This window comes from Anguilla rostrata, chromosome 11 (assembly GCF_018555375.3).
Source record: "Anguilla rostrata isolate EN2019 chromosome 11, ASM1855537v3, whole genome shotgun sequence".
NCBI classification, from domain to species: Eukaryota; Metazoa; Chordata; class Actinopteri; order Anguilliformes; family Anguillidae; genus Anguilla; species Anguilla rostrata.
In genome coordinates, this window is record NC_057943.1 from 20,414,589 (window position 1) to 20,427,642 (window position 13,054).

At 42.1% G+C, this 13,054-nt stretch overlaps 1 protein-coding gene and 1 long non-coding RNA gene across 6 annotated transcripts; one reads left to right on the top strand and one right to left on the bottom strand.

Annotated features, from left to right (window-relative positions):
- Positions 1-810: 810 nt before the first annotated feature.
- aar2 (AAR2 splicing factor) lies at positions 811-5,175 on the bottom strand. 4 transcript variants are annotated; one of them, XM_064298646.1, is made up of 4 exons: positions 5,016-5,175; positions 3,706-4,467; positions 2,900-3,129; positions 811-1,919 (listed from the first exon to the last, which is right to left on the bottom strand). In XM_064298646.1, exons 2-4 carry the CDS (start codon positions 4,463-4,465, stop codon positions 1,752-1,754), a joined length of 1,158 nt encoding a protein of 385 aa, XP_064154716.1. In that variant the 5' UTR covers positions 4,466-4,467; positions 5,016-5,175; the 3' UTR covers positions 811-1,751. The 4 variants fall into 4 exon arrangements, with proteins under 4 accessions (XP_064154716.1, XP_064154715.1, XP_064154714.1 ...); XM_064298645.1 differs by having other exon boundaries at positions 4,894-5,031; XM_064298644.1 differs by lacking the exon at positions 5,016-5,175 and adding an exon at positions 4,908-5,011.
- Positions 5,176-6,905: 1,730 nt separating this feature from the next.
- Positions 6,906-9,398, top strand: LOC135234239 (uncharacterized). Of its 2 annotated transcripts, XR_010324045.1 has the most exons (3): positions 6,918-8,401; positions 8,533-8,599; positions 8,707-9,398. It is a non-coding gene; the product is annotated as an uncharacterized LOC135234239 (long non-coding RNA). The 2 variants fall into 2 exon arrangements; XR_010324044.1 differs by having other exon boundaries at positions 6,906-8,401; positions 8,533-9,398.
- The last annotated feature ends 3,656 nt before the right edge of the window (positions 9,399-13,054 follow it).

Consider the following 13,054-nt stretch of genomic DNA (forward strand, 5'->3'; position numbering starts at 1 on the left):
CGCCTTCCCCACCACAATCGCCAACTCGGAGGGTCGCCCACAACTGAACGGACTTGACTTTCACTGCATCAAAAGATGTTTTTACTCCGGCTTTCAGAGACAGAGCTTTGGGGCGGGCCGGCCCCAAAACCTGTCCCCCGTTAAACAGCGGGGCGTCTCCAGCCCTCTTCACGCTGAAAGGCAGCCGGCGTTCAGGCGGCGCTCAGAATGGCAGTGCGGTGAAAAGCGCGGTGACAGGGTCTCCCCGCGCAGCCCGCCGTGATAAATCACCCTCGGGCTGATGGGCGAGAGCGCGGCCATCCCCACGCAGGAAGCCAGCCAATGAGAGTGGCCACAAAAGAGCACTTTATCTCAGAGTGAGCGGTGAAAGAATTCTAATTTAACGTTCGGTCCCGGGCGGCCCTCGTTTCCATCAAAAGTAACGGCTGGTGAGCTCATACCAACTGAAGGAGAGGAGGATTTGAAAAGGAACACTTGAACAAAACAGAGCTCATTGATCTTTAAAAAGATCCAGGCCGGAATTGTGCTGGCTTCTTATCCTAGGCATACCTTTATAACCCAATACATGCCCTCTAAATGAACACATCCGTTAGCATGTTTCGCATTTGAGATAAATGTGCACGTCAGGCTGCGCTTACTGTAACTCCTTCCAGTACTGCAGCAAAACCAAATTGAGTCTGCCACCTAGCGGGCACTTATAGGAGTGCAATGAACCAACTTCTTTCATTATGGAGCACAACCTCAAATTCAGGAATCCACTCTAGCCCTAGATAAACAAAAGCAAATAAAAAGAAAATGAGAGAATCAAAGGACAGATACAAAAAGTTTTATTAGAAGGAATGTCCAGGGTGGATGTTTGTGGGAGGGAAATACTTGAGGGGAAAAAAGGACAATGCTTCAAGACAGGGGGCAAAAAGTCACAGTACAAGGGCTCTGGTGAATGAAGGCTCAGTAACTGTTTCACTGTGGCCAACTTTGGTCATCAGAACAGATACGGTGATCCTTTCATAGTGCAGGCCACAGTCCTGCACCAACAGCCAACAGGGAGGAACAATAAACGGAATGACTGGGCTGTGCATTCTTTGTAACTCAGGTGCAGCTGAAATTCCTTCCCTATTGAAGTATTATCACGCAATGATCAATCATTTACCTGACCCATCTTTACCTGCTACTTACAAAAGCATTGTTCGGAATGGGTTCTTGAAAACTGGACACCAGAGATCACAAAGTTTAGTTGGACAGAAGGTACCAGGTATCCTACTAACAGAAATTAGAAAGGCCCAACAAACTAATTCTGTTTTGGATTTTGTTGGAAAAGCTTAGTGCTAAGCTAAGTGCCTTGATCTCTTTGGTCCATCCAGCAGATATACTATGCAGATTGCATTTAATTGGCTGTCTGGTTTGATTTCTGACCACAGAAAAAATGAACAAGTTTGTTTCAAACCCAAAATGTAATAAAATTTGTCACGCCACAGGCCTCTGTCATTGGGAGGAGAGAAGTTGTTCAAAGAGTCCTTCAAATACCGTCTTCCCCGCAGTTCACATGAAAACCCTCCTCAGTTCCCACGTAGTCATGATCCAGCACCGTCATTCCCTCTGGAGCAATGAACATTCCACATTCAAAACTCACATTTACTATTTTTTCCATGGAAGTCGTTCCAGCAGGCAGGAGAAATCCCAGTTATGCCAGCCAGCGCCCAGACCGTATGACTCACAGGCATTTGGCCCCACCCCCTCTGCAGAGCCCCCCGTCACTCCAGGGTGACCCCTTCTGGCAGCTCCACCACCACAGGGGCACAGTCATCAGGGTCCACCTCGAAATTCCAGCGGAACTTCTTGGTCAGGTGGGCTTTGAACTTCTCAGCCCGTTTGCGTAGTGTGCCATCTACACCGGGACCAGTGGCAAACTGGAAAAACTCCTGCGGAAAGACAAAATGGAGGCAAAGTTTAGAGTAATATCACAGCTTTACAAAGTGAACATCCCTTTCATCCTCTCAACTTTCCTACAGCAGAATGTCTTGGTTTTTCACAGTGCTATATTATAGTACCTATCAGCCATAGTCACATTTCCCTTTCCATTTTCTTGAGACATTGCAGTACATTTCAACTACATTAAAGTGGTCTACCGATGTTGATTTTCAATCCAGCTGTGCTCAACTGCAGGACTACAGAATAAATATCACAGCTGACAACTGCCCATCAGATCAGTCACACTCTGTTAGGAGGCAGAACATTGTCAGTGCTGTGTACATAAGTAGTAAAAGGCCGGAGAAGGTTATAAAAAAGATTTGGCTCTGAACCTTCCGAGGAGCACCATTATGCCCCCAAAAAAAGGAAAAATATGCCAAAACCCAGAAACTAGCAATATCAGGTCACCCTACTGAACTGAGCCACAGGATGAGAAGGGAAATTGTCAGAGAAGTTACTAGGGGAGGCCAGCTACTTCACTGACAGAGCTGCACAGCTCATGTAATGGGAAAAAGTCTCATAATGAAACTGAGCATTTATAGGCTGCCTATTAGAAAGCACCTCAAAAAGCATCGTATAGGCAGCCTATTTATAACACACACACACCACCTCTTCTTCAGCACTATACATCACCTTTGATGTATGCCCCCTCACATTAACTACAATACGTACAATATACAGTAATGCCTGCTTGAAAACTATGGATAAAATCTGCCATTACACACCGTCCAGTCATACACAAAAAATAAAGGACACACACGTGCCTTTTTAGCCACTAGAGGGACCTTGCCATGAATGTAGGAGTTTGGTTTGGCAAAAACATTTCAAGGGCAGTCTAGGCTAGGCTATAAGAAATGGCTTACTGCCCTCTGGTGGACATGAGGAGCATGGCAAGTGAGCTGAACTATGCAGAAAGGGGTTCACCACTGACCTGCAGTGTGGAGGTGAGGAAGTTGTCCTGGGAAACGATGTCCACAAAGAAATCCGGTGGGATCTCTCCCAGCTGGTGGTAGAGTACAGCGATGAGGCCCAGGTACAGGTCGCGGCGTTTGTGCATGGCCGTTTCGGCACGGCACAGCAATGTCAGAAGCCTCTTCCAGTGCTCGAAGCCCTCATAAACATTACCGATCAGGAAGCAGACGAAGGCAAACTGCAGCTCGCCTTCGGCAGAAACGCAAGGCCCGTGAACAAGTTATCAACACTCAGTGAAGCTGCAAACTTAAAACCATACAAACCACCCCGTTACTCTTTTCACTCCCATGCCTACTTAAATCACATATGCTCATAAAAAGCTGAGAGGTTAGGGGGAAAATGCCAACACATGAACTAATAACCAAGATGGAGCATATTTAATGTACGGCTGAACTGAGGCCATTCCATCCTGCAAGAGACAGAGAGGAACTTGTGCCATGTGTTCAGTAAATTGTATTTTGAGACAAACTATGCCATAATGTGAATAAAAAATGTAATTTGCTATTTTAAAACCCTTAGATGAAGTTTCTAGCTTAAAGGTAATTTCTTCATCTCTCGGTTTTATGACTCTGAGAGTTATGGTGAAAGCAGGAGTGGATTTCTAATAATTTGTTCAAGGCAAATATTGAGAATAATCATTATTCTCAAATAAAAAGCATATTTCCATGTTTCCCCTACCCTACCACGCAACAACACTCCGCCCCTATTCGTGGGGAAATTGCGTATACGGTGTCCTCGGGTAGCCAAGGGTCAGCGGTAGCTCACCAAGAACGTGCAGTGGTTCCTGCTTGTACTGCTTCTCCAAGAGACAGTCCAGCGCATAACTAAGGTCTATGCTGCACTGAGTGATCTGCGCGGGCGTGGCTCCCTCTGGGTACGTCTGTTTGGGGATGTCGGAGAAGCGTATCTCCGTGCCCGGCCTCAGCTTCATGCGGGGAAGGCGCTCCAGACCTTCGCGCATGCTCTGGCACTCGGTGTCGTTACGAGGAAGGTTGTGCTCTTCCCTGTCCTTGGTGTGGGTCAGATGCAGCTCAGGAACCACGTCGCTGAAGGCCATGATCCGACCGCTAAGGGGCTGCAGGCTGCTGGCGACTTCTTGAGTTAGCTTGTCTGTCAGCGAGACCCACTTGCGCATGGTTTCATAAGGGTACGGTCCCAGGAAAGGATCCAGTTCCCGCAAGCCCGCCTTCACTCGGCTAATCTCTTCCAGGTTTTGAGAGGCAGAGAAATCCAGGTCCTCTTCTTTCTGGTTCCATTGAGCCAATAGCACTTCACGGGCCTGGAGGTACAAGAAAAGTCCCATTTTCGGGCCCATCTCCACACCACTCTGCGTATCGACGGAGCTATAATGCAGAAAATGAAGACCAGGTGGAATCATCTTCACTCCACGGAAGCGCGGCCCGACCTGCCAACTCTTATAGTCTATGCCCAGCTCAGTGCCCTCAGGGACCCCAAGAAGCACCAACGTAGCTCCTTCTTCAAACAAGCTACGTGCCAACTCTGGGTCCATATCCACTCCTGCCATGTCTGTCAACAAGCATAGAGGTTATTTACATAAGCTATCTAGCATTTAGCTAGCTACCACTACGTCGTTACTCCATTAAGTGTCCCTCTTTCATATAGTGACGTTACATACATTTTTTTAAATAAATACTGTTGTAAATGATATTAGTATGCAAATTGCAGTCAACAATATCTCATTTGACAGTTTTTCACGACTAGTTAACAGTACTCATTTGTTATCGCGGTAAGTTATCTAGCAAACTAGCAGATGAGCCAGATCTTTTGCATTAGTTCTATGGCTTGGAAACCCTTCTGGTGAGAGATAACGCATTCGAAACTTCTGCAACTATACAAGTTTAGGACATTTAAAAAATGATAACAGTGAAAACCAGTGACACTGACATAACTTAATTGCAAAAGCCAGTACAAGGTTGCTAGTGGACCACATACCACAGTAGACTAACTTAGCTGAATAGCAACTCTTTCTGGTTTCCATATGCAAACAGATTTAGAGCACGTTGGTTCGGACTGAAACATATTTTAAACTTCTAAGCACTACCTATAAGAGTTACCTGCAGTCTTGTTTAGTCCTGCTTGGTTAAATACATACAGCTAGCTGGCGTCGTCAACACGTTTCTGTCCGAGGAACTTTCCGCAACTTCCGGTCCCCGTTTCGGAGTACCAAATACTGTCATAAAGGTTCCGGTACATTTTGCCCCAATTTGACCAACAACCTTTCATGTACATGCATTGGACAGATAAATTAATACAAAGACACATGATTTAGACATTAATTTTTAATGCAAAAAGGACACAACAAATGTTCTCACTTGATGTTCAGAATAGGTTTTCTAATAAACTAGTATGATAATTTTACAAGTACACATTGACATTCAGTAATAGCTTTTTCTGGTATTTTTGTTTTCTGTTGTCATGCAAAGTTTTACAGTCGAATCGTGCACAGAGTTATAGCTGCATAAATAACCTATAAATAATACTAATATATGACATAAATAATCTTTATGTCATATATTAGTGTAGCACTCAGAGCATCTGTTGTCAATATCATATTTTTCCAATAGAAAATTAGCTTACCGTTAGTGTCTGGTCAGGGTTGAAGTAAATATTGTAATCTTAATTACGTATTAACATCAACCATATAAATTGCACCATATAAGTAATACAATTTTTACATAATATTTACATACCACAATGCATACAGAATTGTGAACATGTTTTTCCATCAGTTTTTGAAAAAGGTTGCTGTACATGTGAAATACAGTTGACACATTTGATATTAAACAGATGACAGTGATACTTTCTGGAAACCCCTAAAGGACACAATCAGACCTTTGGAATCAGTTGTTGGTTCACGGCTTCCTTTGTGGTTTCGGGTCGTAAATGCTCTGCAGCTTTTGCCAACATAGTACTAGTGCCTCAATAATTTTCTTTTTCCTCTTCCTTCCCTTCAAGACTTTTACAGTTTTACAAGTTTTTTTCTGCCCTTTCATCTGAAAGTAACAGAAGAATATGTTTAACATTTTGAAATATGATAACAGCTCATTACAACATTACAGAACAATATAGTTGAATTTGCTTTTGTTAAATGCCTTACTGTATCAGCATGTCTGCAGTTCTGTTTGATCAGCTGTCCCATTCTTTCCACAGGCCATCGTAATTCGCGGTAAAACTTTCCTTTACTTTGGCACTTGAATAACTGTGTCATGCGATATATTGACCTAAGGATGTGCTGCATCTACAATTAAAACACACGGTCGGGTTAGATTATAACTGAGTATGTGTATGTTTAAAAAATAAATAAATAAATAAAAACAGGTACATACGCGCGCGCGTGCGCACGCACACAACAACAACACACTTATCACCTTTCCAGAGGGACACCGGTCGTTTTGCTTATAGGCACTGTAAGGTCCAGTCAGATTCTGTAAACAAAAAATGGTGTGCAATGGTAAGGCTACAATCTAACCAGTAGAGGGCAGTGAAGTATTGATACAATATAATTGAGGCTTACACATTGAGGCACTCTAACGTAACTCCCGTATGGCACCTTAAACATTCACCTGACCAGAAGGTACATTTAGTACAATGGTTTGAAACTCGTAAGGAGAGTTTTGTTTTATTATAGGATACCAAATTAAAACCCATGTTGCACATAACTAAAAGGATAATTAGTCTGAGCCAATTGTCTAAAGAGAAACTCCATCAGTGTTTTACTGGGAAAGATCTAACAGAAAACATTAGCAGTTCCCTGCTGAAACAGGCTGGGATTCTAAAATGGTTTAAGCTGTGTTTTCAACACTTCTAGTCGGTCATGGTTGGTCAAAGCTGGTCTCTAGCTGGATAAAGCTAAGCTGGTAGAGTAAACTGGTTGGCTAGCTGTTTATAGAGGGTATGCACATGACGTCACAGTAGGTGGAACTCACTGCGGTTACACCCACTGAGTGGCAGAAAGACTACTGCAGGCCTATTCTAGCGGCCCGCGGCCCGGATACGGCCCTTTTGAATTTTCCTATGGCCCGCAAGAGGCTAACTGCAAATCAGGCGGGCATGTGTGGGGTATGATAAATTAAACTAAGGTACATATCTCTGAGCTACTTTGAGACATCTGAACCATAGACTGTATGATCTGAACCAATATGGTATTGGTTACGTCTTTTTAAAGCACCTATGTGCTGTGATTTACTGCAACAGGATTACCCCCGCTCCGCACCTGCCATTCGCTCAGTCAAGCCTCATGTTTCATTCTGGGCTGGTGGGCCACAGGGAAACTCACGTTAGCTAAGCTATAGGTCTGTCAAAAAACATTCTAAGTTCGAAAATCTTTTTTTTTTTTTTTCCGAACCTAAATTTGAGCTTTCGAATATTCGTTTGGATCCCGCGTTTTGTAATTAACATAAATATACAGGCTTTAATTTCATGCGGCGAATCATGTGCATGCACGCAAAGTTCATTTCCTGTCCTAACGTTACGGGTCAGCTAACAATTTAGGCTAAATAATGTTCCCATGGGAGGCTATGTTTCCTTTATGTTCTGAAGATTTTGATAAAATTGGATGATGAAAGAAGTTAAGCAAACTAAACAGAGTAAGGAGCCTAATTTATGTTGTTTTAGGTTACAGGTATTAGCCGTTTGAATAGTTTTTGTGTTAAGAAATACACAGGATTTCCTATAAACAATCATTCCCCTATTATTGTGATTAATGCCGAGTTGTGGCAAATTACAACCACGAGAAAGTGCTTTATTTATTTGCACATTAGGCTACAGAAACTGCAGTGAGCTCATTTATAAAATGAACTTGCGTGCATACGTAAAGTGAAGACCTGACGTAGAGCCACAACCGTTTCCACGGTCAAATCGATTCATGTTGAAATTTTATAAATCACTACTTTGACGTAATTTTCTACGTACGCGCCACACAGTTGATCTAAAATACGTTTTATAAATGAGGCCCCAGATGTAGTAACCTAGTATGAAAGTTCACCTATGTCCTGTATTCTACTGCCCGCTTGTGGAAAATAACGCGCAGGCCAGCCCGACAATAGGCAGCTTATTTTTTTGTGAATTATAGACAAATGATATTCGAATTTATTCGAACGCTAACTAATTACAAAAGCTAATATTCGAACTCATTTTCATGGCACTTTTGACAGCCTTACTAATGTAGCCGCTAGAGGTGGGCAGGTAATTAGATGACACGGTAACGTCATACGCAAATATATGCATATAAGCATGTTCTAAACAGGCAGACAGCGAGCCGTCAATCTTGGGGTCCTCACAATCTTACACCTGTTAAGAGTTGTGAGTGGAAGGTTTGTGTGCGGCGTTAATAAATGGTTTGTGCCGGTCCCGTGTTAGTACCATTTTTACAGTCTCTGGTTAAGACTGCATGTTGTTTTGCCTATCCGGAAGTGCATGTACTGTATGTAAGCTGGAGAAGGTATGTGTATTTCTCTGTTTACTTAAGTGAAGAACAATTTGAGTTGTATAAATGTGTACATGTAAGGTTGCTATTTATACATGTGATCCTGTTTAACATACTTGTGTAAATGGTGGTATCTCAATGTGCAGCCACGGTTGGAGATGACGTGGCCAGGATTGACTGACCTTATCGCATACAGCTATTGAGAGCCATCCGGTAATGTAGATTGTTTTATTCATGCTTTTATATTGGTGGCTTCTTGGTTTGGGTGTGCATGCTTTCTCTGCATGTAGCTTGAGCAGTGCCTTTTGTTTTGCTTATAGGTTTATTTTGAGCAGGTGGCCGATGCATGGATTGACCGCTGTTCCTTCCTTTCGTTTTATGTACATGTTGCAAATTGGCTGCCCAGCTACCGCGAGTGAGCGTGCTTCCGCTCATAGTATCTGGCCTTGTGTTGATTAGCCAATGCGCGGAGCTGGTCGGCTAGCTTGAGCATTTATTTTTGTTTAATTGGCTAACATGAAAAAAAAACAATCTCCCCCGCTCTAACTCAATCAGCTAACCCAGTCCTGCTTTAACTATTCTTTGTGCTTTGCCTGCCATTAATTCGAGGCGCTTGCATGCTGTTGGGTTTGCTTTACGCCCCTTCTAGATTGCTGTGCTTGACTAAAGAGCGTTTGGCTTTGCTTTAACTATTTGTGTGTTCTTCTACTTTGCTCTGTGGAGTTTGCAGTGTGATTACAATTGCAGTGTACCTTAATGGGGTGTGTCATTCACAGGTGTATATATTCCCTTCTCTAAGGTCACAGCAAACACAAGTAAGGTGCAAGCCAGCTGGGTAGTCTGTTTTGCAGTAAGGGGTGGAAATGTTAAATGTTGTGTGTGTTATTTCTCATTAAACCATTTTATGAATTGGAGAAAATAAAGGAAGCTAGCATTTTGCTATCTTCCCTACCATAGTTTTTAAAAAAAATGAAATTAATGTTAATAAAAAGGATCTGTTTTTTTTCTCTTACTCGAGGCTCCTGTCGTTCATACTTGCGTTGGTAACACTAAGCTAACAACAAGCTTCAAAATGTCTCTCTCGAAGCCAATGAGACGTAAAGTTGATTGTGAAAATCGCTAATTCCAGAGCAAATGGACTGACAAGTATTTATGTACTTTGCCAGCCGTAACCATAGCTTTCCTACTTTTTTCTATTGACTGGCGGCTGTCTGGAATTGATTATAATGATATCATTAAAGTGAAATAAAAGGGATGCACGTGACTGGTGTTATTCCATGTAGTAATATCTATTAACATTATACTGTTAGTTATTTGTAGCCATTAATTGACAAAGTATTCTGTGTGGCCCACGAACCCCCAGTGATTTTCCTATTTGGCCCACTTGCTGTTGAAGTTTAATAGCCCTGGACTACTGAGTGATAGCGTTAGCGTTCAGCTTGAATGCCGTGAAAACACAAAAAAAACATCTAAAATGGGAAAGGGCTGTTGTGCGATTGACTGTACAAGTAGATTCAACAAGAAATCGGAGCTATCTTTTTTAGACTGCCGAAAGCTAAAGAAAAGAGAAGCAAATGGATCACTGCAATTCGCCGAAACAACTGGAATCCAGGCACCGAAACGTGGATTTGCGGTTATTTTGTCAGGTATTTTTGGGTAAAATCATACCTTAATTTATATGCTTGGCTAGCTAATACTAAGGTATGATTTTACCCAAAAATACCTGACACAAAATAACAACCGCAAATCCACGTTTCGGTGCCTGGATTCGAGTTTCTGCGAATTGCAGCGATGCATCGCTTCTCTCTTCTTTAGCATTCGGCAGTCTGTAAAAAGATAGCTCCAATTTCTTGTTGAATGTCCATGGACCACTGGTTCTTTGGTAAGTTGTAAGGATCACTGTCGAGTCCAACTGCCTTTAATTTAAGCAAATAATCGTTTGTTTTACTCCCGGTTTTGCAGTTTCCTATACTGAAGGCAGCCATGTGGCCGCATGTTTTGCCACTCAGTCCCGACTGAGGGGGCGTATTCCCGTGGGAAAGTGACGTCAATGCATACCCTCTATAGGCTGGTCAGATGAACAGGTGGTCGACCAGCTAAAAGTGATGAAAGTATCTTAAACCAGTTTGACCATTTTAGGATGGTATAAACTGGGGTTTTCAGAGGGGTTATTGCGGAAAATCTCTGAACTGCGTGGAAAATGCGCCGATGCACTCAAAGTAGCCTATACACTGCGATGACTGCCAATTCATCTTATACGTACCAGATTGAGGAGTTCAATGAAAATCAGCTCTTTGTAACTGCTGAGTATTTCTGAGTAGTTGCACTTTCCTCTGCTGTAGGTTATGCTCACAAGGAAAACTGTTACCACAAAGAGACAGAGCAGGTACCTGGAGACACACTAATTGGGAATGAATGAATAAATGAACTTTACATGAAATCGTATACATTTGAAGAAACCTCGTTGAAGTCTGAAAAAAGTGGATATTACATCTTGATTACGTAACTCCTCAATGCAATCAACAAATTACGTCAAGTAGAACTGGTCGTCTACATCATACACCCCACATTCATAAACAGTGTTTAACCTATAGCCTACTTAAAAATATTTAAAAAAACACACTAATATAAATGTAGCAACAAAAGACTGGACAGAAACTTAGCTAGGGTATTTACAGATGTTCACAACGTACGACATTACCACATCTATGCTACAACACCTACCATTTCTCCTTGTCTATTGGGTGATCCTCAAACGTGAGAATCCCATTCTCTGTGAATCAGCCACAGTAGCTGCTGCTGGTCTTTACTGGGCTGCGACGGCATCACATGTCCACGTGTTCGCAGAGTAGTTCACAAGTTATTCCAGTTTTCATGTACCTCTGTTGTGTAACTTAGTTATATACTGTACATTTATAATCAACGGGTCGGCCGGCGGATTCCCAGTGTGCCACTGAGTCTTCCAACATTGCCGATTTCTCTTCAGTAGGTCTAATTTCTTTTCCCGTCATGGACTGTTGGCGACGGGTTTAGGATTTCAACCACAGAATTTAGTTATGTGATTTCAACCCAGCTCCAGTCTGATCAAGTCCCGTAAACTTCCGTGAATTATCTCTCCATGGTACTCTTTCGGTTTCGTAGTAGGCTAGAAGAACTCTGAGATTGACGGGGCAGATAAAGACTACAGGTAGGCTAGGCTATAATAGCCTGAAAAAAAACAATCCGTTACATTGTAGCCCCATATGTATCCACTTCACAATGTGACAACTGCAACTCGTTAATTTTTCCATTTCAAGTTTTGCCCTTTAGAAGTAGACTACCCGATTTAGCCTACACATACATTCCAACGGTGGGATAAATTCTAATCGTCTGGAGACAAAAACGGTGTTTTGCAAGCAGTTGTTCCTTGTCATTGCTTTCTGATCATGTCAAGACCGCAGGTTGTCCTTGTTCGAATTCATTTCTGCCCTGCAGACAAGCTTTGTTCACGCTGTCTGATTTTTTTTCTTGATCTTTACAAATGAATTCCTTAATTTAATGTAATACTTCATTCTAAAATTTGGTGCCATGGTGGTGTGTAGCCATTGCCAAGTAAACAACGCTGGTGTTCAAAAGTGAACGTGGAATTCTGGCGGGACATCACTGACAACCTCTCTCTTCTTTTAGGCTGCCACATCCCACTATCCCCTCCACTCTGCTTACTAGGAGACACTTCCAGCATCAACCTAAACAACACATCCAGTAGAATACTCCCAATAGCCCTAATCATCGCCAAGAAAACTATCCTCATGAACTGGAAATCAAGAAGAAAAAAAAATCAATATTGCACTTTGGAAAAATATACTAATCAAATACATATCAATGGAAAAATTATCTGCCTCCATTAAAAAACAAACCGCTGACTGTGACATAACTGGAATCCATTCATTAATACCCTACATTCTTAATTCCCGCACTGACTTCACTCATCACCCCTTTTAGACTGTCCACCATCCACAATAAACATGCTCACCGTCACTCACATACACATATCCGCCATTATACCTACACCACAATCCCTACCAAATTTAGAATCTGACATACACTTGCACACACACAGGCATCACACACCTACACCCAACAAACATACACTCATTCAGACCCCTCCCAGCATTCTCTAATCTATCACTTCCCTCTTTATTTTTTTGTTTTTTTTTGTTGTCCTTATGCACTCTCCCTACTGTTTTGTTCTGGTTTGATTAGGTCATTTTATTGTATGACTTTGTTACCTCCTTTGCCCTTTTGTTTTGCTTACTTAATAAAAAAAAATTTTAAAAAGTGAACGTGGACATTTTTACACAACCGAGTTGCTGGTAGCACTTGAAGTAGGTACTATTCAGTACACAACACTTATATAAGTATTGTCATGAGCAAACATGATGAATACAACCACTTTATAACAGCTGGAATGTGGTGAACTGCATCGAACAATGAGCATTGAGCATATCACGTCATAAGGAAACTGCTGATGCATTATGTAGCGCTTACAAAAGTAGTATTACAAGTACCCATTTCAAGTAAAGTATTACCAAGTTGCCTGAAGTAAACTACTGCCAATGCTGTTTATAAAAAGAAAGAAGGTTAGCCATGCACAGATGGCATAGACCACAATTCTGTAACAATAGTAAA